General features: G+C 45.4%; 2 protein-coding genes and 1 long non-coding RNA gene across 13 annotated transcripts in view; all 3 read left to right on the plus strand.

Moving 5' to 3' along the window:
- GNB5 (G protein subunit beta 5) overlaps positions 1–3571 on the plus strand; it is a 43443-nt gene extending 39872 nt beyond the window's left edge. For all 3 annotated transcript variants that reach the window (XM_082734733.1, XM_082734734.1, XM_082734732.1), the window contains one exon: positions 1326–3571. In XM_082734733.1, the coding sequence (XP_082590859.1) occupies positions 1326–1337 (12 nt within the window). In that variant the 3' untranslated portion in view covers positions 1338–3571. The remainder of the gene's footprint in view (positions 1–1325) is intronic.
- Positions 3572–5837: 2266 nt separating this feature from the next.
- On the plus strand, positions 5838–6849 carry LOC309866804. The gene is made up of 2 exons (XR_014312812.1): positions 5838–5968; positions 6131–6849. It is a non-coding gene; the product is annotated as an uncharacterized lncRNA (long non-coding RNA).
- Positions 6850–9928: 3079 nt separating this feature from the next.
- Positions 9929–25861, plus strand: part of BCL2L10 (BCL2 like 10) — a 40360-nt gene continuing 24427 nt past the window's right edge. For 2 of the 9 annotated variants that reach the window (XM_082734736.1, XM_082734741.1), the window contains exons 1-4: positions 9929–10449; positions 13926–14041; positions 14173–14320; positions 21717–21879. In XM_082734736.1, coding sequence (XP_082590862.1) covers positions 9985–10449; positions 13926–14041; positions 14173–14206 — 615 coding nt within the window. In that variant the 5' untranslated portion in view covers positions 9929–9984 and the 3' untranslated portion in view covers positions 14207–14320; positions 21717–21879. Of the gene's footprint in view, positions 10450–13925; positions 14042–14172; positions 14321–21686; positions 21892–25861 lie in introns of all 9 variants that reach the window. The other 7 variants (XM_082734737.1, XM_082734738.1, XM_082734739.1 and 4 more) reach the window with 7 other exon arrangements.

Genomic DNA, 25861 nt, shown 5'->3' on the forward strand with positions numbered 1-25861 from the left:
TCTAATTTCAGCTCTGTCTGTGGCCACAGAAGGGATTCGTTGCCCCGGAGAGGTTGTGAGTCCCCCATCAGTGCAGGTATTGGAGCATAGGTTGAAACAGCCGTGTATCAGCATGAGGCCAGGTGATCCAAACAGCCCCCTTTGATCCTGAAAGTAGGATTCTGCTGACTCTAGCTTTTGGCAAACCACAGGGTGCCCATCTCACTCCCAATGGTGGGACATTCCTATTCCCTGGTGACATACTTTTGTGAGACCCACAGAGGGGCTTTAGGGAATCCGTGAAGCCCCTGAAATTATAGGTCACTCACATTTCCTATATCCATTTTTCTGGAGAAAGTGCCCTCATGGCTTTCATCAGATTCTCAAAGAGCTCTATGACTTTGTTGGCTGCTGGCTCCTCAGAAATGCCTCCAAAATGCCTGTTCATAAAGCAAAGCTAAGTCTATTTCTTACCTCACTGGGGACAGAGCACAAACTTGACAGTCTCAGTGGCATCTCAGAAGGGGAAAGCAGAGAGAGATGTTTATGAGGTTTGGAGAGGGGGTCTGATTTAACCAGTTGGAGGGATTGAATTAGGCTTAGACAAATTTGTGGCACAGTAGTTTTCAGATTGCTGGACACAGGGACGCCTGGGTGGCTCAGTTGGTTGAGTGACTGCCTTCGGCTCAGGTCATGATCCTGGAGTCCCAGGATCAAGTCCCACATCAGGCTGCTTGCTTAGCAGGGAGTCTGCCTCTCCCGCTGAACTCTCTCCTTTCATGCTCTCTCTCTCAAATAAATAAATAAAATCTTAAAAAAAAAAAAAAAAAAGATTGCTGGACACATAGTTGGGGGAGGGAGAGGATTTTGAAGACAGTCTTGAAAAGTAACCATCATTTGTGATGCTTTGTGTATGCCTGAGAAGTGAGTGTCTTTTCTGAAGAGAGTAGTTGAGTGGTCTAATCTTGGGATAAACCAAGGATTTCTGTGAGGTTCCTGAAATAAACAACAAAGTTATCTGTGAGCTCCTCTTCCAGGGCAAGAGTTTCCTGAGTTAGTAAAGTCACGTGAATGACTCAAGGATGTTTGTGAGTACAGATGGTTTTGGTACTCAGCCTAAGTGTCACCCGCAGATATCCCGTGGATGACTGAGCAGAGCTAGGGGAAGAGGCAGGGCCGAAGAGGCACCTTTGAGTAGCCAGGAGTAAGGTGTTACCATCCAAGAAATGTGTGTGCTTCATTTTGGGGTGTATGTGTGAGATTGACCTTGATTTTATCTTTTTAAACTCAAGTTTCACAGGTCCTTAACTAAAGGGACTAACAATTATCTCTTTGTGGCTTTGCAGGTCTGGGCCTAATCGTCTCCTCACAATGCACACATTGGCATCTGAGGGTAGAATTTGAAACCGCCAAATGGAAATAGATCTTCTTCTAGAGGACCTGAGGGTTATTGCGATGTAGCTTAAAGGAGCCCGGACCGATATTACTTTTAAAACGACCACCCCTGGAAAGATCCTGGTGTGGGCCTTCAGCACTAGAACACCTTCAAGTCCAGTGTTTTGCATTTTAAACACTTTTTAAAATGTATCCATTTTTAAGGTTATTCTAATTATATGGTCTCCACGCGTTCTATTACCACACGGATTCAGCATTTAATAAATCCCCTAGTACTTCCTTGAACCACATTTGTTTTCAGAGCACTCTAAAATCTGATTCCTCTCAGGGTGCCCTGTGCCTTCTGGAACTTTCCTCTAGAAGTGCTGACCTTAACGGACCGCACGAGGCAGACCATGTTGAGGGGTCTGTGATAAAAGAAAATTCAAATTCTGAACATAATCAGACACAATCCCTTTTGAAAATATGTTTTTATTTTAAAAGTCTCTTTTTCAGTCTCGCATTGTCTTTTTCAGGTCAAACATTTCCTTCTGTGTGAACTGTCACAAATAGAGGAGAGATGCACATAGAGTAGATGGGATGTTTGCTTTAGGACTTCTGTGATGATGTGACGGCTCCCTTGGACGGGATATTTCCTGTCATTTGAGTGAAAAGCTGAATGCTGTTTGTGACATAAAGGCTCCTCAGAGCAAAACCTTTCTGTGTGGGAACACAGACAGTAAACCTATTTAAAAACCTGTTCATAGTATTAGATGTATTAGAATTAGTAGTATCCACTCAGGATACTACAAGTGTCATCGTAGATCATATCCATATGAAGCATATTCATATTTATTGCATTGAAAATATAATTACATTAATTAGTTGATAGGTCCCAGGTGATAATGTCTTTGCTTCTCTTCTATGGAGAAAAAAATAACACACAAACTACTTGTCTTTATTTGAAAGTCAGCATTTCCTCCTGGAAGACATCAAGTGTTTTTGTTTTAAGATCCCTTCTTTTCCTCATTTTTAAGGCATTGAGGCTTATTCTTCATTTTAGAAAACTCCTTGTTCATGAAGATAGCATGCATTCCTTGGAGAAATAGCAGGTCAGCTCACACACTGGAAGTCTTCCCTGGTTGAGGCCTGCCCTGTGGGTGTTCTGGGCTCCTAGGGTGCCCATAAGTCCTGGATCATCCAGTCTCCTCTCTGGGCCCTGCTCCAGCCTGCCCCCACTCCTCGTTGTGGTTCTGGCCCTGTGGGCCCAGCTCCAGGCCCTGCAGCTCAGAGAGACCGTCCAGAGCTGCCGCAGGGCCTGGTCAGCAGACAGGCCTAGACCTGGCTGGCCTCCTGCAAACATCAGGACGTGTTCCCTGGCCCACCCTCAGAACGACTTGTGCAGGTATCCTAATGGGCAAGTCCCTCAAAACAAAAAACAAAAAACAACAAAAAAAAACAGGCTAGCTTTTCCATCAGTTCTTTTAAGTAAATATGGTGATTAGATCCAGCCCAAGCAAACGTTTTAATGAGGGTTTTACTACACAGCGCGCCCTGGGATAGAGAGAGAAATGTACAAGGCCCCTGCTTAACTCCAGAGAGCCCAGAGGGAAGGAGGAAGCTGGTCCAAAGGGCCCATTTTTCAGCCATTCCTCTCCTCTCCCCCAGTGGATTCCAGGCTGGGCAGGGGCTCGAGGAAATGGGCACAGGATCTCCCCAACTCCAGCCAGCTGCTGAAGGAATCAGGTCCCAGGGTGCCTCTCACAGGATTCCCCAGCTCCACTCCCAGGAGGTCCCAGAGTTTGCTCCTGGTCTTCCTCTCCCCTACAGACCCTTTAGTGTCTCTGCACTCTGATCTGGACTTTCCAATAGTGAAGGAAGACAGGACAGAAGAAAAGTCACCCATCAAGACTAAAGGGAAGCAAATTCAAGGTTAGATGTTTGGAGAAGCAGAGAGCATCTTCAGTGTATGTGCAAAAACAGTCCTATAACTTTCCAATCAAAAAAAGCTACGGGGAAAAAAAAAAAACCTGTGAAGTATTTCCTAGAACACTCACTTATCCCCATGGGCAGTAAGCCACCTCCCCTGGAAGCATTTGATTTCACAGTGGGTGTTGTTTAGTATTTATCCGTGAAACACTTGGTTTGTAACATGCCACACCATGTGGAGACTCCAAGGGTAACTCCAGGTAATAAATTTTATTTTGCATATTGAAAATAACACTGAGTGGAGTTTTGTAGTCAGTTTTTCTTTTTTTTGGAGGACTTGGGGGCAAACCTACCAAACCAGCTATGGTGGAGGGTCCACACAGACGCGCTCTCAGGTGTGCGCAGCCAGGGAAGACCAGGCGTGGGCAGGAACGGGGGTCAGGTAAGGAGGGCTGCAATGATGGCCATTTATGGGAAATACCTGTGAACCAAAATCAAGGCAGCTGCTTTGGAGTGGGCGGCCGGCATCACAGACGTGGGGCCCGGCTGCCAGCCCTACCCTGCAATGAGCCAGAGGCAGGCACTCCATACCCATTCCCCTCTTCCATCCTGTGACCTCCTCTGCACCTTCCCTCCATCCTAAAGGTGACGAAAGGTCATAAAGGTGTTTGGATCCCAGACTCTCATGGCTGCTTGGCCAGCTAGCAAGCAGGGGGCAGTGGTGATACCCGGACTCTGCTGCAAGTTAGAGGGGGACAGCGTGGGCCCAAACGATGTGCACCTAGGTTCCGACCCAGCTCTACCAGTTCTAGCCTATGTGATATCTGAAGCCCTCTCAGCCTCAGCTCGCTGGTGTGTGGAGGGACGGCACTGCAATTCATACACCGTCCTCAGTCTTTGGCTTGTTTTCAACAAAGGTTGGCTCCCTGCTTCCTCCATCTGTCCACCATCCCTCCCCTTCCTATGTCCCCCTTCTCCCTTCTCGCTCCTTCTCGTTGTTCCATGCCTACCCCCATCTCCTCCCATCCTCCTGGTTCCCCTTCCTGTGCTCTTTCTTCCCTTCAACCCTCCCTCATTTCCTCCCCCTCCTTGAGCAGCCCCCACGCATGTCTCCAATTAGCCACTTAGTCGCTGTCGCCAATTAGAGGTTCATCTGGGCCCCTGGTTCTCCAGTGTTTGGTCTTAATGATCCCTCTACACTCCTAAAACTTATTGAGCTTTTTGGTTATGTGGGTTATATCTATCAATATTTATCATATTAGAAATTAAAGCTGAGGAAAACAGTAAAACACAAGAATACAGAAGCACACATCCCACTGGTGATTCTTTCCCCACATATCAGGAGCTTCTGGATAACTCCCCAGAGAGTGAGAGTCTTAAAGGACACACATATAAAGGGTGAGTATTATTACATATTTAAAATAATTTTGATCTTGCCCCCCCTCTTCCGAAAAGGTCTTAGGTTTGGAACTCGACTTTGAAACAGCAGATGGGCTAATGAGCTCTTCTCAAGCCCCACTGAGTGAGAACACCCTTACGGGGTGCTTGGAAAAAAGAGGGATAAGGATGAGGGTCACTGAGGAGAGCTGGAGGAGAGGCCCTCAGAGGAGGTTCTAAGGGGACACAGAGAGGCAGTGGGAGAGGCTAGAGACCAACTGGGGTCTTCGGACTGCTGAAAAGCTTTCCCAAGGAGGGCAGTTGGGATCCTGGGGGTAAGCCCAGCAGATAGGTTAGATTAACCAGGGTTGGGGTCGGGGCCCTATTGCTGTCTGCTGGCTTCCTCTGAGCCCCGGAGAGCTGGCTGAGCAAGAATTTGTAGATCTGCGTCTCCCAAATTTGCCTGCTGAGAAAACTCGGGTCAACAGCAGGTTAAAAATACAGGTCCTGGGGGCACCTGGGTAGCTCAGTTTGTTAAGCATCTGATGCTTGTTCGCAATCTTAGGGTCCTGGGATTGAGCATCACAGCAACGGGCTTCCTGCTGAGTGGGGAGTTTGCTTGTCTCCCCTTCTCTCTCTGCCCTTCCCCCAGCTTGTTCTCTCTCTCTCTCTTAAGTCTTTTTTTAAAAAAATAATACAGGAGCACCTGGGTGGCTCAGTGGGTTAAAGCCTCTGCCTTCAGCTCAGGTCATGATCCCAGGGTCCTGGCATCAAGCCCTGCATCGGGCTCTCAGCTCCAAGGGGCGCCTGCTTCCTCCTCTCTCTCTGCCTGCCTCTCTGCCTACTTGTGATCTCTGTCTATCAAATAAATAAGTAGAATCTTTAAATTTTTTTTAAAAGGTCCTAAAAATATACAGTTCCTAGAGATCTGGACTGGGCAGGACTGAGGTGGGCCAGGAACGCCGAGGAGGCAATGTGGGGGAAGGCACTCAGTTAATCTTTTTGTCTCTCTGGATCCTTTGCAAGAACATGAGGCTAAACCACTCACCGTCTCACCTGTGATAGGAGAGAATCGGGCCACTCTTCACGACATACCATAAACCCATTGTTCTCTAGATGGGATGTGGCTGGAGCTAGGCTGGCCTTCGGGACTGGTCCGTCTCCACCGTGGGCTGACCCCCATTTCTGGTGACAAAAAAAATGGAGTGTGTTTGTGTCACTGTAGAAAGGATGCTGACCCTCTCATGAGGGGATGACATCAGGAGCGATGCTCTGTTCGTGGCTCAAGAATAACTCTGAAGAGCTAAAGGTGAGTGTGGTACGAGCATTTACACAAAGATTGTGACAACAGAAAATGCCCATCTTCAAACCTAAGCTTATCTAACCTATACACCACTGGTAAACACTTGGCCTTATTGTAAACCAGGAACCACGAAGCACAGGTTAACCTATCTGTGCTCCCCGATAATAGGTGGCTTCACATCCCTCGGTCTGTAACCCAAGAAAAATGAAAACATGCCCACACAGAAACTTGAACACAAATGTGCACAGTAGCCCAAAGTGGAACATCTCAAATGTTCAACAACCGATGAACAGAAGAACAAAGGGCGGTATATCAGGCAACGGGATATCATTTGGCAGTGGAAGCAGAATGAAGTCCTGGTTCATGCCACAGCGTGGATGAATCTTGAAAAAATTGTGCTGAGCGAAAAAAGCCAGACGCAATGGACTACACAGTGTGTGATTCTGTTCACATGAAATAGTTGGAACAGGCAAATCCACAGAGACAGAAAGTCATTTGGTGGTTGCTTGGGGCTCAGATGGGATGAATGGGGAGGGACTGCCAATGGATACAGGATTTCCTTTGAGGTCATGGAATTAGTGGTGATGGCTGCACAGTTATCACAATAAAGCTGCTAAATCTACAGATATATGGAAAAATAGTAGGTACTCCATAGGTATTTTCAGTATTTAAAAAAGCAAAACCAGGGACGCGTGGGTGGCTCAGTCGGTTAAGCTGCTGCCTTCAGCTCAGGTCATGATTCCAGCGTCCTGGGATTGAGTCCCACCCACATTGGGCTCCTTGCTCAGCGGGAGCCTGCTTCTCCGTCTGCCTCTGCGTGCCACTCTGTCTGCCTGTGCTCACTCTGACAAATAAATAAATAAAATCTTAAAAAAAAAAAAAAAAAAAAGCAAAAACAAGAAACCAGATAGGTAAGGCTTACCAAAATGTTACATTTTAATTTTGGTTAAAAGTGGGACAAGTGAACATAGTAACCCTGGTTAGTTCATACCTATAATAAAAAATTTCTCTGTAAAGAACTTGCCCTATGTACCAAGCACTATGCAAAGCACCTTGCATACACCAAGTCCCATAATCCTTGTAACAGCTGGATGGTGCAGTTATTACCTCCATTTTTTAGGGAAATTGAAGCTAGAAGAGCTGGATAATTTGCTCATGGTTGCACAGCTCCTTAGTGGCAGAGCAAGGATTTTAACCAAATCTGACTACAAACTGCTTCCTTGCATGGTGTGGATCAGAAATTCTGTGTAGAGGCTCATTTGTTCACTTGCTGTTTGGTTCACCTGATAATTATTAGGAGTTAGCCAATGGCCAGGCCAGAGGATTCACCACCCACAACCAAACTACTCCAAATCTAAGAAAAAACTGAGCTTGTTGCTAAAATAATAGCATTATATTATATTTAATCAGGTAAAATCATGAGTCCCTGGCAAATAAAATATGACCATATAGAAAAACATTTGACTCCACAAGGAACCCATAAGATGTCAAAAAGAGTTCAAATGGGAGCTTGATGCACAGAGATTTATAATCCCTTCTGAGGAAATTCATTTGGCTCGCTATACACAAACCCCTGATGTGGCAGACCCACATTGGTACCCACCAGTACCAATGGCCAGCTCAGCCTTTGTAGGGAGAATCCCATTGTTGCCATACACTCTCCTTGCTGCCGGGGCCTCTTTGCTTGCAGACTCACAGAATCAGCACCAAGCTAGCTGGGTAAAGAAGCTCTCTGACATTCACAGAGCACAGAAGTTTGTCTGTCTGATTATTAAGAGTCTGCTCCTGATATTCACATGGGACATGAATATTTTCAGCCTGTACCCATTCAGAGGCATCTAGACAATAACTCTTTCCAAGATTTCCTTAGCACCAATCTTCCAGGCCTCGTCTTCTCAAGGCCCTGACCATCCAGCAACTGCCCAAGAACCAGTATAGATGGGTACTATGGCCATCTGTCCCTCCAGACATAGTGGACAGTCAAATACCTGGCTGGAATCCCTGCCCCCTGGGAAGATTTTCCTTTACCAGTGTCTTCACAGTCCCCGCTGAGGGGGGGCGGTGCTGCTCCTCCTGTCCATTTGCATGTGGTACCACACATCATGTGGACCCATCTGTAATCCAGGCTTGAGTTTTTCTCGCTCAGTCAACTGATCATAAGCAATCCCTTGGAGGCCATAGACATGGGATGAGGGAGGAGGAAAAGCAGTAAGAATTGGTGTTGCAGGATTCTGAGCCACCTACTCATGCAATTTACTTGTACCTAATGGAACTGCCTGAGTTCAGTCTTGTATACAGAGAGATGCACAGATTGCTGCTGGGTGTGCCCAACTTTATGTCTAGGTAGGTCAGACAACATCCACACGATGAGAGCTCAAGCTACATGGTCACCTGATAGCACATGGTTAGCCATCCGGACTCTAAGCTACATGGTCACCTGATAGCACATGGTTAGCCATCCGGACTCTACCAAGGTCCAGTAGCAAGTCAGAACCTGCTTTTTGAAAAGAGAATAGCTATGTGCAGAGAAGAACACAGATTTGCTTTGAAAACCTAGAGGTCTGTGCTGTAATTCTCCTATTGGCATTTGCTGGAATGTCCATACAGGATCCCTCTTTGGCATGTCACACACAGATCATTGGATCTGGTGGAGCATAAGACCCAGGTGGTAGAGCAGCTTGTAGTACAGCCTAAATGTACTATAGAATCTTCTCTTGTTCCTCCCAATCCACCAGCCTGAGGATGGGTCAAATTCACACACTCATACATGGTGTATGTTGCCTCCCAAATCCGAAAGGACCTCCCAAATGTCTTGCCTCTTCTTTCTTGTAGGTGAAACAAGGGGCACCAACTCCTCTTTCACCCTGAGTGGGACCAGGGTGAAACATAATCCAGACCACTGCACCCACAGAATTTTTACTGCTAATACCAATTTTGTGTCAGTCTGGGACCAATCAGGAGAAAGAAGCCATACAGTATCATGAACAGAGAAAGGTTAATATAAGAAATGCTAACTATAGGGGCACCAGGGTGGCTCAGTGGGTTAAGTCTCTGCCTTCAGCTCGGGTCGTGATCTCAGGGTCCTGGGATCGAGCCCCGAATCGGGCTCTCTGCTCCCCGGGGAGCCTGCTTTCCCCTCTCTCTCTGCCTGCCCTCTCCCTACTTGTGATCTCTCTCTCTCTCTCTCTCTGTGTCAAGTAAATAAATAAAATCTATTAAAAAAGGGGGGGGATGCTAACTATAATAGAGCCTTGGAATAATGAGAAATTTGCCAGTAAAAAGTAAAGAGAACTGTAAGCAATATAGAAATGGTAGCTACCAGAAGCAGCCACTATCCTGGAGCTGGGTACTCAGCCATTCCGGCTATAGTGATAATGAAACTCTGCTGTGGGGGGCTGTTTCTTTGTTTCAGCACCAGACTGTAGGGTTCTTGAGAGCAGGGGCCACACACCTTGTTCTGCATTACATTCCAGCGCTAACAGGCTCTGAATAAATACCAGTGAATGAATGGACACGGCCAGTACTGGCACTCCCGCAGCCTGAGCAGTGTATCCTGTTTCCTGCCGCATATGCCAGATCCGCAGGCCGGTATCTCCAGCACACACACCTGCGGCTTCCGTCCAATCGGGAGATAATGATCCTCGCAATGGAGTCGTCCGTGGAGGGCTGTGGGTAGCCTTTGTCAACCTCTTCTTAAGAGGAGGCAAAAGTCTGGCTCAACTTCCCAAACTGTCCCCTCTGGGTTCCCCAGCCCCAGAGCTAAACAAAAATCACCACCCCCACCCCCCACAAAAGGCCTCATTCAGTCTCTTATCGCCCTGTGAGCGCGTGCACACCACGGGGCCTGGCTTTGGGGGCTGGAACAGGTGCGGATGGGATTCCCATCAAAGGCTCCTCTCCCGACCTAGAAAAACAACTACCGGGCCGAACCGGGGAGGGGTGTGGCGGCCCCTCCCTGGGCGGAGGCGCAGCGGGACCTAGAAAACCGGGTCGGGTCGGGCAGCGCGGGGAGAGGTCGGGCCATGGCGGACGCTTTGAGGGAGCGCACGGCGCAGCTGCTGACCGACTACCTGGAGTACTGCGCCCGCGGCCCCGGCACCCCCGCGCGGTCGCCGTCTACGCGCGAGGCCGCGGTGCTGCGCTCGGTGGCCGCCGGCGTGCGGCAGCGTCACGAGCGCTTCTTGTCGGATTACCGCGGCTACCGCGGCAACCGCGTCGAGCTGGTGGCTCAGTTGGAGCGGGAGATACTCGCCCACCCCCAAGCCCTAAGCTGGGGCCGTGTGGTGGCGCTCTTGACCTTCGCGGGAACGCTGCTGGAGCGCCCGCCGTCGGGGGCCTGCTCGAACTTGGGGCCGGACCCGGAACTGGAGCTGGAGCTGGGGGAGTGGGAGGCCAGCGTTCGCCAGGACTGCCGGCGCCTGGTGGACTTCCTCTGCGGTCGGCTCACAGGGCAGCACCGCGCCTGGCTGGAGGCGCACGGCGGCTGGGTGAGCGCGGGGGGACGCGGGGGCGGGTAGGCAGCCGGGGGCGCGCTCCAATGGCCCGACCGCGGGAGGAGGCTCGCGGGGTCATCCGCATGAGGCGTTCCTTTCAGCAAGACGAGGATTTCCAGTGTTAAGTCGGGCTTCCTCTCCTGGTGGTCAGACTGGCAGACACCGCCCTCGCTAGACCGCTCTCTATTAACTCATTCTAAAGCAGCCGCGCATTACCTGCTTGGCACACTTTGGCCTTACCCTTGCGGGTCTTAGGGGTTTTCGGATGCGCCCACGCCCACGTTAGGGCTGGACGCTTAGCTCACAGAGAGATCCCCAAACTGGTAAAGTCAGCAGTGGGGTGACCCTGGGCCAGGTGGGTGAGAACTCTCCTCTGCCTGTTAACGTTTGGAGAGCACCAGCATAAAACCGTAACAAGTGAAAAGGCATTCCCCTGCCCAGGCCCCGACACTTCTTAGCTAAGAAGAGCCCGAGGCCAGAAGTGGTGTGCGCAGGCACCCAGTGGTGGTGTTGACTCAGGGTTCCTTAACTTCCAGCCCTTTGCACCCAGCCCCTCACTGAGTGATAACCAGGTGCCTGGGCTTTCAGCTGCAGGTCCTTGATTTCTGCCCTGCAGCTCCTGAACCCCGTCAGTGATCAAGGGAAGCCCACCCACCCTTCAGTATGAGGAGAGCATGCCTCTTGGTTTCTTAGCGAGACTCCTGGTCTTTTCCTCTCTTCCTTCCTGGTCTTGAGTCAAGGACTGCAGTGACCCAAGTTACATAATGAATTTGGCCAAAATGTTGGAACCAGCTATTAAGAAAGGAACTAAGGGGTGGAGGGGCACCTGGGTGGCTCAATGGTTAAGTGTCTGCCTTAGGCTCCAGTGGTGATCCCAGGATCCTGGGATGATTGAATCCCGCTGTTGGCCCCCTACTCAGCAGGAAGCCTGCTTCTCCCTCTCTCTTCCCCTTCCTTGTGTTCCCTCTCTTGCTGTCTCTCTGTTAAATAATAAATAAAAATTAAAAAAAAAAATAAGGAAGACCGGAAATTTAGTTCCTGTTGGTAGTTGGCATCCCCTGTTGTGAGGAAATTGGCCCCATTTGTGGAGGAGAGGTAGTATGGGAATCAGAACCTTGACCGTCTATGAACAGTTTGAGCTGTTAGCATTAACTCCTGTGTTCTTCTTGGCCTGTGTGCTGTTCTTCAATCATCCAGGCCTGGGCACTCTTAAGAAAGGACCTGAGCCCTTTTTAAGGCATTTGGCTCCGAAGGGCCCTCTGTAATTAGAGGAAATTGATTGGAAGGAGCTCATAGTTCTTATTTTCATTTTGACTCAATAGCATTGACTAAGGACTATTCCTTTAGCATCAAGAGGCCCAGATTCCCCCAGTTGAGTGAAGACATGGCCATACCTCTCCCAGCTACACTTAAATGCTACTATCTCAGGGCACCTTGGTGGCTCAGTGGGTGAAATGTCAGACTTGATTTTTGGCTTAGGTCCTGACCTCAGGGTTGTGAGATTGAGTCGCTCCAGCAGGGCACGGAGCCTGCTGAAGATTCTCTCTCCCCTCTGCACTCTTCTCTCTCTTTCCCTTCCCCTGCATTTAAAAAAGCCACTCTCCAGACTTCATTCATTTCCTTTCCATTTTTCTGAATGGAGCCTCTTTCCTTGTTTTTACATTTTATTTATTTGACATATCAGAAATAGGCAGAGGCCGGTAGAGAGAGAGGAAAGGAAGCAGGCTCCCCCCTGAGCAGGGAGCCCGATATGGGGCTCAATCCCAGGACCCTGGGATTATGACCTAAGCGGAAGGCAGAGGCTTTAACCCACTGAGCCACCCAGGTGCCCCCTGAATGGAGCTTCTTGTATTACTGTCTTCGATGATCAATTTCAACCTAGCGATTTGCCAGTTTCCCAAACGGCCCTGCCCTTTGCTCAGGAAAGAATGTGGTAAAGTAGTCTACGATCCTCTTAGGTTTTTTTTTTTTTTCCTTTGAAATTTTAAAAATTTTCTTAACTTAAAATTTGGTATAATTAACTTACAGTGTTAATGATTTCGGGTGTACAGTATAGTGATTGAAATGAGGGGCCTCTCAGTGGCTCAGTTGATTAAGCATCTGCCTTCAGCTCCGGTCATGATCCTGGTGTCCTGGGATAGACCCCTGCCTCAGGCTCCCTGCCTAGCACGGAGTAATCCGCTTCTCCCTCTGCCCCTCTCCCCTTGTATTCCCCCTCTTCCTCCTCCCCATGCCCTCCCCACCCCAGCTGGTGCTCAATCTCTGAAATAAGTAAAATTTTAAAAAATAGTAAATAAGTAATAAAAATGCTTCATGGTTTTATTTTTTATTTGGCCTATCTTCCTACCCACCTCTCTTCCAGTTTTTTGTATTTATAAGCCCATTTCTATTATGTTTGTTTCGTTCTTTCATTTTTTAGATTCCACATATAAATCATGTTTTGTGTCTTTCTGACTTGCTTCACTTAGCATAATGTCTTCTGGGTCCACGCATGTTGGTTCAGGTGGCGAGAGCTCCATCTTTATGGCTAATACTCTATTGTATAAATACTACATCTTATTTATCCATTAGCCTGTCGATGGATGCTTGAGTTGTACCATAGTTGGGCTATTGTAAATACCACTGTAATGAGCACAGGGGTGCATATATCTTTTTGTTTTCTTCAGATAAATACCCAGAAATGGAATTATTGGGTCATACACCATTCCTGTTTGAATTTTTTTTAAGCAACTGCCATACTGTTTTCCATACTATAGTGGCTGCATGAGTTTACATTCCCGTAAACAGTTCCCTTTTCTCCAAATCTTCAACACTCTCTGTATTTTTGATACTAGACATTGACTGGTGTGAGATGACCTCTCGCTGTGGTTTAGATTTGCATTTCCCTGACGATGCGTGATGCTGAGCATCTTTTCATGGGTCCTTTAGCCATTTGTAGGTCTTCTTCAGAGAAAGGTCCATTCAGGTCCTCTGCCATTTTTTTTTTTAAGATTTTTATTTATCAGAGAGACCCAGTGAGAGAGGGAACACAAGCAGGGGGGAGTGGGAGAGGAAGAAGCAGTCTTCCTGCTAAGCAAAGAGCCTGATGTGGGGCTCGATCCCAGAACCCCGGGATCATGACCTGAGCCGAAGGCAGATGCTTAACCTACTGAGCTACCCAGGCACCCCTCCTCTGCCCATTTTTAATCAGATTATTTGGTGGGTGAGGGGGTTGGTGTCCTCTTAAAATGGGGGGGGGTGCAAATCAAAAGATAAGTATTCTTGCTGTGACAAAGTTGTGTCTCCTATGTTCTTCTTTGCCCTGTTGGATTCCTTACAAATCCAAACTCAGTTTCCGAAGTACAGGTTGCCTCTATGCTTTAAATCCAAAAGTTTCCTTGCTGTTTAATACCAAAGCACTAGTGTATTTCATGAAGTTCAGCTGTGGGGGATTCTGCACCAGTCTCACTGCCTATCCCTCCCCCTTGCAGGATGGCTTTTGTCTCTTCTTCACACCCACGCTGCTGTCTTGGAAAAGACTGCTGGTCCAGGCTCTTCTGTCATGCTTTACGGCAGTGATCTTAATCTACTTCTGGAAAAGATTACCGTGAGTTCTGAAATTTTTAACGCATTTCTACCTGCCTAAAAACTGTGACCAGCCACCTGAATTTGAGATGTGAAAGAATAGAACAGAGTAAACCATCCTCTGAGACTGTTTTTTACCTGCCTTCATCTAAGGAGTCCCATGGTGATAGTTCAGCAGGAGCTTTAACTCTTGGCGAGTACTCCGAGGTATTAAGACAAAGGCGAAAATGGCTCTTTGAGTGGGGAAGATGGATTCTAAAGGTTCATGGCTCTAAGAAATTGCAGTAGAAGCTACATTCTAGTAAGTAAGAAACATGGTGCTTTTTGCTACACTTGGATCAGAGTGAATGTGCATCTCTCGTCTAGCCAGTTTCCTGTGCTGCTGCGGACTTAATTCTCAAGGCAGGCAGTCAGGGATGGAATGCCGAAGGCCCTCCCAAGTCCCAGTTTGACAAGGAATGTAACATTAAAAACTTTTATAGGGAATTCTTTCTAAATCCTTTGAAATCTAATTCCTAATTCTACCTTTCTAGATTTTACAAAGAACTTATTTTTTTTTGACTTCACTAAATTGTTAAATATCTTCAAATTTTTAATAAACTTACGTATCTTTTTTTAAAATTTGTTGGTTTTCCTTGGAATTTAATAAGAATGTTCTTAGGAGTAACTTGAATTGATGAAAATTTCCTTTTTTACTTGTTTAAATACGATATATACTATTCTTGATTTTAAGCAATCAGTACACAAGCTCATAAAAAGTCCTTTACTTCTACCTTCCATTTTGCAGTCAACCCATCACTGGCAAGATGATAGAGAGGAAAACCTTATACTCTAAGGCTCTCCACCTGAGGCCTCGGAATTTAGCAGACAGGTTAACAGCTAAAAAATACACGGATCTTGATGTTTTTACAGGAAACTATAGAAGAGTGGAAACTTCAAAGGAATGTGTAGATTCAGGGTTTATAGACCATTTTAACAAAAAGTGATCAATTGTGGAGTAGACAAAGTAGAGGGGTAGTATATTCTGAGGACAGGGACTAGGAAATAGATGGGGAAATCTAATGGAAGGTGAAGGTTATTTTAGTCCGGTTTGTTTGTATGGTCTTCTTGAAGTTGATTTCCATCTCCAGTGATAATTGTGCTCTTCTTCCTGGAATAAGAGGGCACCTTTCTTGAGGCACCTGGCTGGTTCAGTTGGTGGAAAGTGTGACTCTTTTTTATTTATTTATTTATTTATTTATTTATTTATTTATTTGACAGAGATCACAAGCAGGCAGAGAGGCAGGCAGAGAGAGAGAGAAGGAAGCAGGCTCCCCGCTGAGCAGAGAGCCCAATGCAGGGCTCGATCCCAGGACCCTGCAATCATGACCCGAGCTGAAGGCAGCGGCTTAACCCACTGAGCCACCCAGGCGCCCTGGAAAGTGTGACTCTTAATCTTGGGCTTGTGAGTTCGAACCCCAGGCTAGGGATGGAGATTACTTTTAAACAATCTCTTTAAAAAGGGAGGGGGAATGCTTATAGCAGCAAAATCCATAATAGCCAAAATATGGAGAGAGCCCAGATGTCGATCGACAGATGAATGAATAAAGATGTGGTATATATACATGATGGAATACTACATGGCCATCAAAAAGCATGAAATCTTGACATTTGCGATGAAGTGGATGGTACTAGAGAGTATTATGCTAAGTGAAGTAAGTCAGGGAAAGACAAATACATGACTTATAATGTGGAATTCAAGAAGCAAAACAGATGACCCTGGGGGAAGGAAAAGTAAATGAAAATTTGAGAGGGAGGCAAACTATAAGAGACTCTTAATTATAGGAAACAAAATGGGCGCTGCTGGAGGGGAGGTGAGTGGGGACATTAGGAGGACACTTTGATAGAATGAGCACTGGGTGTTACATGCAACTGATGAATCAATGAACTACACCTCTGAAAATAAAAAGTGGAGGTGCCTGGGTGGCTGAGTCAGTTAAGCACCTGACTCTTGTTTCGGCTCAGGTTGTCCTCCCCCGGTTGTGAGATGAAGTCATACATTGGTTTCTGTGTTGAGTGTGGAGTCCATGTAAGATTTCTTTCCGGATCTCCTCCTGTGCCCCACCCCCACATGTATTCCCATAACAAAACAAAACCAAAAAAAACCCTTTATCATAGGAAATGCATGCCCTGCTTTTAGGCAGAAAAGTGGAGGGCAAAGAGCCTTTCCTGTATGTGCTATTTCTCAGTTGCCTTAAGCTCAAAATAATATGCCACAGTTTCATATTTTGGAGTGACCTGTTCGAATCTACCTCAGTGGTGAATGGTGTATGCCATTACTCTTCAGCCAGTTGGAATCCATACCCGTTTTTCCTTTCTGAGCCCACCCAGACCCTCCAGGCTTCCCACAGCCAAGCAGTGGTGCTCTTTGAGTGGGTGCCCCCGAGGCTGCCTGAGAACCACAACAAGCCACCCCAAAGCTACTTGAGCAATCTCTCCATGGTCAAGCTGTTGCTGATGCTATTAGAACAAGCCTGGGACCAAAAGGATAAAAATAAGTGAAGATGGGGAAGGATGTGACCATTACAAATGATGGTACCACCATGCTGAAGCAAACACGGACGTTGTGTCCTATAGCCAGAATGCTGGTGGAGCTGTCCAGATAAAGAAGCAGGAGATGGTACCACATTGGTGATCGTTGTTGCTGGTTCTCTTAGATTCGTGTGTGAAGCTTTTTCAGAAAGGGGTTCATCCAACTATTATTTCCAAGTCATTCCAGAAGGGTTTGGAAAAGGGTATTGAAGTCTTAACTTGTCTTGACCCATGGTATTGAATGACAGAGAAACTGCTCAGTAATACAGCCATTTCATTGAACTCAGTCTTCGTGTTGAAGTTTGCTTTATCCAGTAAGTGGAAATGGAGTGAGGGAAGTGACGGACCTCACCGGGGCTGTTGGTGTAGATCTTAAAAATAACAAAGTACTTCAGAAACCTCAAGGGCACTATGCCAAGTGAAGAAAGTCAGATGGAGAAAGACCAATACTGATGATGTCTCTCCTGAGTGGAATCGAAAAAGGCCTTTAGGGTTGGTCTCTTCTGGAAAGTGAACCAGGGACCTGAAATCTCTTTAACGTTTTTACCGATACCGCCATTGAGCAAGGACTAGTGATAACACCTTCGATGGCTTACTTCCTTTTTGGGGTCTGGTTATTCTGTGTTGGTCACAAGTTTATCGTAAAAGACACCCCCCCCCCCACGAGCAGGGCAGGGTGGTCACTTTATTCCCTTATCTCTGGTTTTCCCGTGCCTCTACATTTTTGGAATTTGTTAGCCTGATCCCGTGGCTCCCTGTCTCTCCCTACCTAGCCTCACCTGGCCCTTCCTCTTTCCTCCCACTTGGAAATAGTAACCCTAACTGCCCTTAGAGAATAGTGGGATGTGGGATGATGACAGCTCTGGCTGCTCCCTGCCAAAATGGGGCGTCGGGCCGCGGCTGTTAGACTCTACCCAGGGGCTGGTCCAGGGGCTTGTGGTATGGCTCCAGTGAGTCCCAATGAGCTGCAAACGGTACACGCATCAGCACATGCAAAAGGATGAACATAAAACAAGTATTAGGCGGGCACCTGGGTGGCTCAGGTCTTGATCTCAGGGTCCTGGGATCGAGCCCCGAGTCGGGCTCTCTGTTCAGCAGGGAGCCTGCTTCCCCCCTCTCTCTGCCTGTCTCTCTGCCTACTATGTGATCTGTCAATTAAATAAATAAAATCTTTAAAAAACTTATTTAAAAAAAAGATAGTGAATACCAGTATTTGTCCTAAAAGTCCTTTTTATGAACCCCATTGAAGATAAACTCATTTCACAAGAGAATAAAGTTATAAAAGACAAAAACTCAGAAATGGACATTGTTAATGATACGAGAGTTCAGTATGATACAACTGACAAATTATTTCTGGGTCACATAAACACTTCACAACGGCCAGAACATTGAGTGATGACCCTTATACCAGTATAACTTGACAAACAAGCCTGATGAATCAACAAGACTTTGTTCATGGTTTAAGTCTTGGAGAAGTTTGTTAAAACCTTGGAAAGTTTTAAAGCACTTAGCTAATTAGGATTAAGCATCTCAAAGACCTGATAAAGGCAAAACCTAGAAACTAGTTTTTCGGGGCAGGCAAAGAGAAAATAGCTGTTTACATTTTATCAAGAGCAATTCAAGAAAACTTTTGTCTTTTTAACAATCTTCTGCCAGTGTACTTATAAAATCCCTTTATTGTAATCTTAGTCTATCCTGACCACACCTAAAATTCCTTTTCAAAGATTTCCTTTCACAAACCAACAACTTTCTTTTGCATTGAGATTTTGTCCCACGCCATTTCTCTGCAAACAACCGGTCTCTACTAGGACAAAATTGTTTTTTTATCCTTCAACAAAAAAGTATTCCATTCTTTTTGTCTTTCATACACATCTTTTTTTCTACAGCGTTGCCTAATTTTACATTCTTAGAAATCTTAGTTTCCAGTGAAGACTAAGTAGTAATCCATTGTGATTTGTCGCACCAGAATTCCTGAAATGGCAAAGTTATGAATTGGTTGCACACAAAGTACGTTTACCAGCAGCTTAAAATATCCTTAGTTTCTTTGCAATAAGTAGTCAGAAGCACAAAGCTACATCAGGAATCAATGATTGAGCACCTTTTCCTATTTGGGAAAGACCTAGATGTCCAGTGAATTTAATCCCAAAGACTTTGAAAGCTCTTTTAACATTTTCTGTGAAAACTTGGAGATGAGACATACAATTAACCATCGTTTCAGCCATCTTTTTGCTGACAAATTGCAACAGAGATAATATGAGCTTATTTGACCTTCAGCAAACCTTGACAGTATACAAGCTTTACATTTAATGGTGATAACTTTGAAGACCTATAGTTTAAATTTAGTTTAAATACCAAGTTATGTTCCACCCAGGTCCACTTTTTTTTTTTTTAAGGAGATGTAGCTGCTTTTTTCTTATTATTTTTTCTTTTTTTTTAAGATTTTATTTATTTTGACAGAGATCACAAGTAGGCAGAGGCAGGCTCCTTGCTGAGCAGAGAACTCAATGCGGGGCTTGATCCCAGGACCCTGGGATCATGACCTGAGCTGAAGACCGAGGCTTTAACCCACTGAGCCACCCAGGCACCCGTGGGCCCACTCTTAAAAGTCCATTTGTTCCCCATTGTCAGTTATCCCCTGAGACACAGGTGGGGAGATCTGTAGTGAGCAGTGTATGTGTCTGTACCCAACGTGCAGAAACAGGAGGGGGTGGGGCAGAAAGACCCGCAAAGTGCTGCCAGAAGACCCAGAAAAGGGTTCCCAGTTCTAAAGCTCGTCCACTTGGACAGATGAGTAGTTTTTCCACCAATAGGAGGGTTTAGGCAGTCCATGTCAGGCCAGAGAAGACAGGAAATTTCCCTGAAACAAAGGAGTTTCAGCTGCTTGGGGAATATTCTTTAAACTCGTCGTCCTGAGAGAGACTAACCACGGTTGGCTCCGCTTAGAGCCATTAACCTAGGAAATGAATGAGGGAAAAGCCCCTCACATCTATTAGGAACAGTGAGAGGGAGAGGGAGGGAGAATCCGCATCCCTTTGCTAGGGATGGCCTGTGTTTCCTCCAGCAATCTAGGTTTATTTGGAGGAGGAATATTTAGACAATTACCCAATATGTCAGGAGGGAGTTTACTAGCCACCATGTTTGGCTAAATGCCTTCTGCTAGAGGTCTTTTTGTCAGGGCCCTGAAAGCTTGGATGGATTTAGGGTACCTCAGTCTATCTGCCTGGTTCCCTGTAGGAGATCTGATCCCCCTATGGCCATGTAGTGTGTGTTAGAGCTCAGTCCTTTCCCACATTTGCAACCCAGATTGTTTGCAGTGGGTTAAAAGAAACCACAAGGGGGCGTCCTTGGGAACTGAAGAGACCATGTCTTACCGGAAGGTCATGCCTTGTTTTACCTTGCCTTGAAGAAACTGCTGAGTTTAACCCATGGAAAACACTAGAAAAGTTTTACAAGGGGAATTACCCAGTTTTTTGTTTTGTTTTGTTCAGATTTTGTTTATTTGACAGACAGGGAACACAAGCGAGACGAGTGGGAGAGGAGAAGCAGACTTCCCACCGGCCAGATATCCTGATGCAGGACTGAATCCCAGGACCCCATGATCATGACCTGAGCCAAAGGCAGATGCTTAATGACTAAGCCACCCAGGCACCCTGGGAATTACCCAGTTTTGCAGTACCCAATCCAGGAGTCCCCGCAGAGAATGGTTTCCCATCTCGAGGTCCCTGTAAGAGTTCTCCTACCTGTTAGAGGTGATGTGGCGTCCCTACATACCAGCACTCCCCTGGGAACCCAGGTGTCCCATGGTTTCCTACCCAAGCTGAGAGAGTGGTCTAACATCTTGGGTTGAGGAGGTATCAGGCTGGCAGGAGTAGCCATTCTTAACCATCCGTCACCTGATCCTCCTTTTTTCCTCTGGACCCCCCCCACCCCCAAAAATCTGCCCTAATCATAAAGGCTTTACAAGGTTAACAGTTTCTACTTTGAGTCAGTTATGTTCCCTTCCCTTCCCCTGGGTGCTTTTTTCTGTCCATATACCTGAGGTCCCATTTGTAAGCATGACCCTATTGAGGGGTACAGACCCCAAGATTTAGAATCATCATAGTTTCATATTCCTGTTGTTGGAATAAGAAAGCCTCAGCTATATGACCCATTAAAGTCCCAGCCACTAATGCAACCAATAAGGAATTGGCTGGGGGGTCTGTAATTTCCTCTTCAATACCCAAGGTGTTCCAGTAAATGCTCAGGAAACATTGGGCTCCCTCTAACTTGTCATATATAGAGAGCGCTCTAATCCTGCTTGCCAGTAACTTGGGTTTGGGTCCCTGGCTGTGATTAAACTTAAACTGTACCTAAGAGAAAAACACCTTATCAAGCAACAAAAAATAAGGAAAAGATTTTCCTCCTGAACCTAAGTTCTCATGAAAAGACCTTTTTAAATGAAAAACAAAACAAAATAAAACTTATATCTCCATAGGCAACATCCTTCCCCAACATGACGAAGTCAGCAGGACCATAGAACCCATAAAATCCCCAGGTACTTAGAGAAGGCATTAAGGAGTCTAAGGGCGACCGTGAACTGAGTCCCTGGTCAGAAGGCCCTACTGATTATCAGAGATTGGAAGGACCTGAGGCAAAAAGTCCCTGAGGCAGGAGAAAGTCGTTTAAGACCAGCCAGTGAACAGAAAGCAGAACTGGGTAAGGTTAGGCCAACATTCATTCCCTTCCTTTGAGGAAGCAGGGTTGACCAAACCTTTCCCCAAGGACTATTACCTGAGACTTAAGACAGTTCTGCCTTTAACTGGCCGCAGGTGCGCGGGTTTTGCTGTTTATGAGAAAAGGTCAGCTAAGGGAAGAGGCGTCTCCCAGGAAAGGAAAGAAAAAAGTCCGCTTTTTACTCACCCTTAGTGGAAGTGATCCCAGGTCTCGGCACTAAAATGATGTGGGGGAGAGAGGTTTTTGTCTCACGGAGTCAGAGTGAATCTCGGTGGACAGCAGACAGTGAGTAAAGCAATAGAAGTTTATTAAGTGAAGATAACAGAAAAAGCTCTCAGGAGTGAGAGGGATTCCGACAGGGTTGCCCAACTTTATTTTTTAAGTGTTTGTTGTTGTTGTTGTTGTTGTTTAAGATTTATTGGGTGAGAGCAAGGTGGAAAGGGGCAGAGGGAGAATCTCAAGCAGACTACCTGCCCAGCATGGAGCTCAACCTGGGGCTCAATCCCACGACCCTGAATTCAGGACTGGAGCCGAAACCAAGAGTCAGACGCTCAACGGAGCACCTAGGAACCCCAAGTATGTATGTATGTAAGTTCGTGGCTCCAAACTCAGGACCCCAAGATCAAGAGTCTCATGTTCTGAGTCAGCCAGCTCCCCTATTTTGTTCTAGTTTAAATAAATATTTATATGTATCTTTAGTTACCACATATGTATAGTTTATATATAAACTCTATGTAGCTTATGTATAACAAAACTGGGTGGTACAGATGATGACTACATGTTGGTAGAAGGGCTGGTTCTCACCCAAAAGACGACCTAACCAGAGCTGAAAAGGCTAATAAGATGGGCATACGCAGTTTTCCTTATCTGCTCCTAAAACAGGGATAATCACATAGTCGTTTCCGATGCCCAGATGGGCCCAGTGCTAAGGAAGAAGAGAGCCTGTGTTCTAAATTTAGTGAGGCAGATTTTTTTAAACCAGATACAGTGTTCTCATACAGAAGTCTATTCTTAAGACATGCTCTTAGAGATCTTGCATTACATTTCCCGAACAAAATGAAGATCATGGTGGCTTGGAATATTGGAAGAGAAGACCTTGAAGTCCTCTGTAGGACAGCGGAACCAGGCCAGTTGCTTATGGTAACCAGTTCACTGGTGACAAGCTGAGGGGGTCGGTTTAAATGGTTCTGGAAAATTGCTTAAGATCACTGGGAAAAAATTAACAGTTGTGCATGGTTCTGACAAATTGGTGATTGAAGAAGCAGAGTGTTCCATTCATGAAGCCACATGTGCTACTCACTGTTGAGTGAAGCAGGAGCTCTTCTTGCAGGAGGCGGGGTTCTGGAAGGAAAGTTGGCCCTATGGTTAACTGAATATTCAGGAACGTTGAGTGGTCTGGAATTCCACTGTGTTCTAAGGCAGATGTAATAGAAGTGGTTCAGGTACACTAGCTGAAACTGCTGGCCTGAATCCCATTTTTGTAGTAACAGAACTAACAAACTGACATGCCCAAGGATAAAACCTATAGGCATTAATATCCAAATTAATAATAATAATAATAATAATAATAATAATAATAATAATAGTAAAATAATATTTCCAGTTATTTTGGAAGAACAGGTCGTCCAGCCTTTTTGATTTCAGTCAGTGCACTTATTCTAGCAACTGAAACTGGAACATTGTACAGATTGATGATGCGGTAAACAGGAATCTGGCTGACACACTGGCACCGACACGGCCCTGAATGGTGTGGCTGAAGTAGAAGACTGCCTTGATGTTCCTTATTCAGGAGGTTGTTTCCTCTTTGAACTCCAGGGCTTGATCTTCCATTTGGCACTTGATTGAAATAGTATTTGCACCCTTTATTTATTTATATTTGTTTGTTTGTTTGTTTGTTTGTTTGTTATTTTTGCATTTGCAACCTTTAATGAAAATACTCATACTTGGTTTCAAAAAATAGTATGCTATCCCTTCAGGCATTTCAGGCCTTTATAAAAACTGGACATGCTCTTCTGAGTCATCTTTTCTTTTTCTTTCTTTCTTTCTCTCTCTCTTTTTTTTTTTTTTTTTTTTTTTGAGAGAGAGAGAGGAACAGGAGGAAAAGGTAGAGGGGAAGGGGGAGAAAGAGAGGACAGGACAGGAGAGTGTGTGCACAGTGGGCGAGGGGTTGGGGTCAGAGGAGAGGGAGAGAGAGAATCCTGAGCAGCTTCTACACCAGCAACAATGAAAGGTTACATCAACTTCTGCAGTAAGGCAGAACTGTATTTTCTGAAGAGAAAGGACTCAGAAGACTAGTCAGGGGACATCTGGGTGGCTCAGTCAATTAGGCATCCAACTCTTGATTTCTGGTGGGGTCCTGGTTTTGGCATCCTGGGATCAAGCTGATGGGACCTTTCATTGCTCTGTATTTTAGCATGTTTCTTCTCCTAAGGACTGAGGAAAAAAGTCTCATGATTCTTTTTTCTTTTCTTTTTTTTTTTTTTTTTTGGTTCATAGTCTTTTTATTCCCATAGTTATACGTGACTATATCTGTAGGAGAAAATCCTAGAAAGAGTTTCTGAATCAGATAATAGTATTAATACTTGGCTGCTACCAAATTACTATTCAAAATCGAATCTACCAATCCAAATTTATACCAGGGTAGGGAGTGCTTAGCTCTTCACAGTCTTGCCAGTATTAAATCATCCTAGATTTTCCCCTTTATGGCTTTTGGAGTTTGGGTCTTTTGGAGGGAAGTCCTCCTTGTCCCACGATTATAAAGAAAATCTTCTGTGTTCTGGGTCATTGATCCAGTCCGTAATTCTTTTAGTATGAAGTGGGATTCACTTCTTCTCAGAGTTGGGGTAGATATTTCAGCATTGCAGATAGTCCATTTTCCCCTACCAATTCTCTATTTTGTTGACCTACCTTTTCCTCTGCTAATAGCACTCTGTCTGAATTACTCATATATATTATTATTAATATATATATGCCTTAATAGGGGCACCTGGGTGGCTCAGTGGGTTAAAACCTCTGCCTTTGGCTCAGGTCATGACCTCAGGGTCCTGGGATGGAGCCCCTCATTGGGATCTCTGCTCAGCAGGGAGCCTGCTTCCCCCTCTCTCTCTGCCTGCCTCTCCACCTACTTGTGATCTCTGTCAAATAAATTAAATCTTTAAATCTTAAAAAAAAATGTATGCCTGAATATTTAGTGGTCTAAATCTAGTCTCCCCAATGCTGTTCTTTAAAAAGAAAAAATAAATCCTTGGCTATTTTTGTGAATTGTTTAAGGTGAATTCTGAAAAACAACTTATAAAGAATCCATTAAGATGTTGCTTTTTAGGATTTTTTAATAGAATGGGATTGGTCATAGATCAATTTGGGAATAAGTAGTATCTTTATGATATTGTAAAGAACATGTCTAAGAACATGAATTCTTTAATGTATTTTAGGTGTCTTATGCTTTCCTTTGTACAGATCCTATATTCTTAGGTGTATTCCAACACTTTGGGTTCTACTGCTATGGGGAATGGAATCTAGAGAGGATATTTTGTCTTCCCCATTTCCCCCAACACCCATAGGTTTCTTAGGGGGAACTACCCCTCCTTTGTTGTTAGACCATGTAGTTCTGGTGATACTGACTCCTCCCCATTTGACCCTACCCCAAGTTGAGAAAAATGACCCAGACCTGACCTAACAGAGTCCATTCCTCGGTGAAGTAAGTTAGCAGGACTCAATTTTAGGATTTCTGTGGATATTACCAGATGAGACTCTTTCTCAGCTGGGGTGTCCAATTCATGGAGAGAGTCTGTCTGGAAGAGAAGACCTCGCAGAAGGATGCAAGTCAGAGATATGGGGTAGGATATAATGTTGAGAAACATTGCTGGGGTCTCACAATGTGACTGTGCCCAAAGCTACTTGGGACTCCATACATTCCCTTTTCTGCTTAAACTGACTTAGGTTTTCAGTACAACTCAATTTCATCCCTGAGTCAAAGGATCAGTTTTTCCCTGTTATATTTATTATTTGGTTATGGCTATCCTGAGGAGAAATTTAATATATATTAATATATAGTATCTGACTAATAGATTATAAATTCTGACTATCTTGAACACTCACTAGTTCTGACTAATGTTCCTTTTTCCTCACTTTCTTTTCTTTTTTTTTTTTTTTAAGATTTCTTATTTATTTATTTATTTGACAGAGGGAGATCACAAGCAGGCAGAGAGACAGGCAGAGAATTGGAAGCAGGCTCCCCCCTGAGCAGAGAGCCCGATGCGGGGCTCAATCCCAGGACCTTGAGATCATGGCCTGAGCCGAAGGTAGAGGCTTAACCCACTGAGTCACCTAGGCGCCCCTCTCACTTTGTTGTCTTGGCCAGTTGTATAGGTAGTGAATGGGTGTGATAGATACTTTCCATGTACTGGAAAACTCCTTGATTTCAGCTGATGGCCTTCTTTTCTTCCAGCACTTTTTTTTTCCCCCACTAGCATTTTAGGAGGCTGGAGTGGCATCATTGCTCAAACTGTATTTAACCTTAGGGCCTGTCAGTTTCTTGGAGTAAATCAAGGACTAGATA

The sequence above is a fragment of the Mustela nivalis genome (assembly GCF_964662115.1).
Source record: "Mustela nivalis genome assembly, chromosome: 6".
NCBI classification, from domain to species: Eukaryota; Metazoa; Chordata; class Mammalia; order Carnivora; family Mustelidae; genus Mustela; species Mustela nivalis.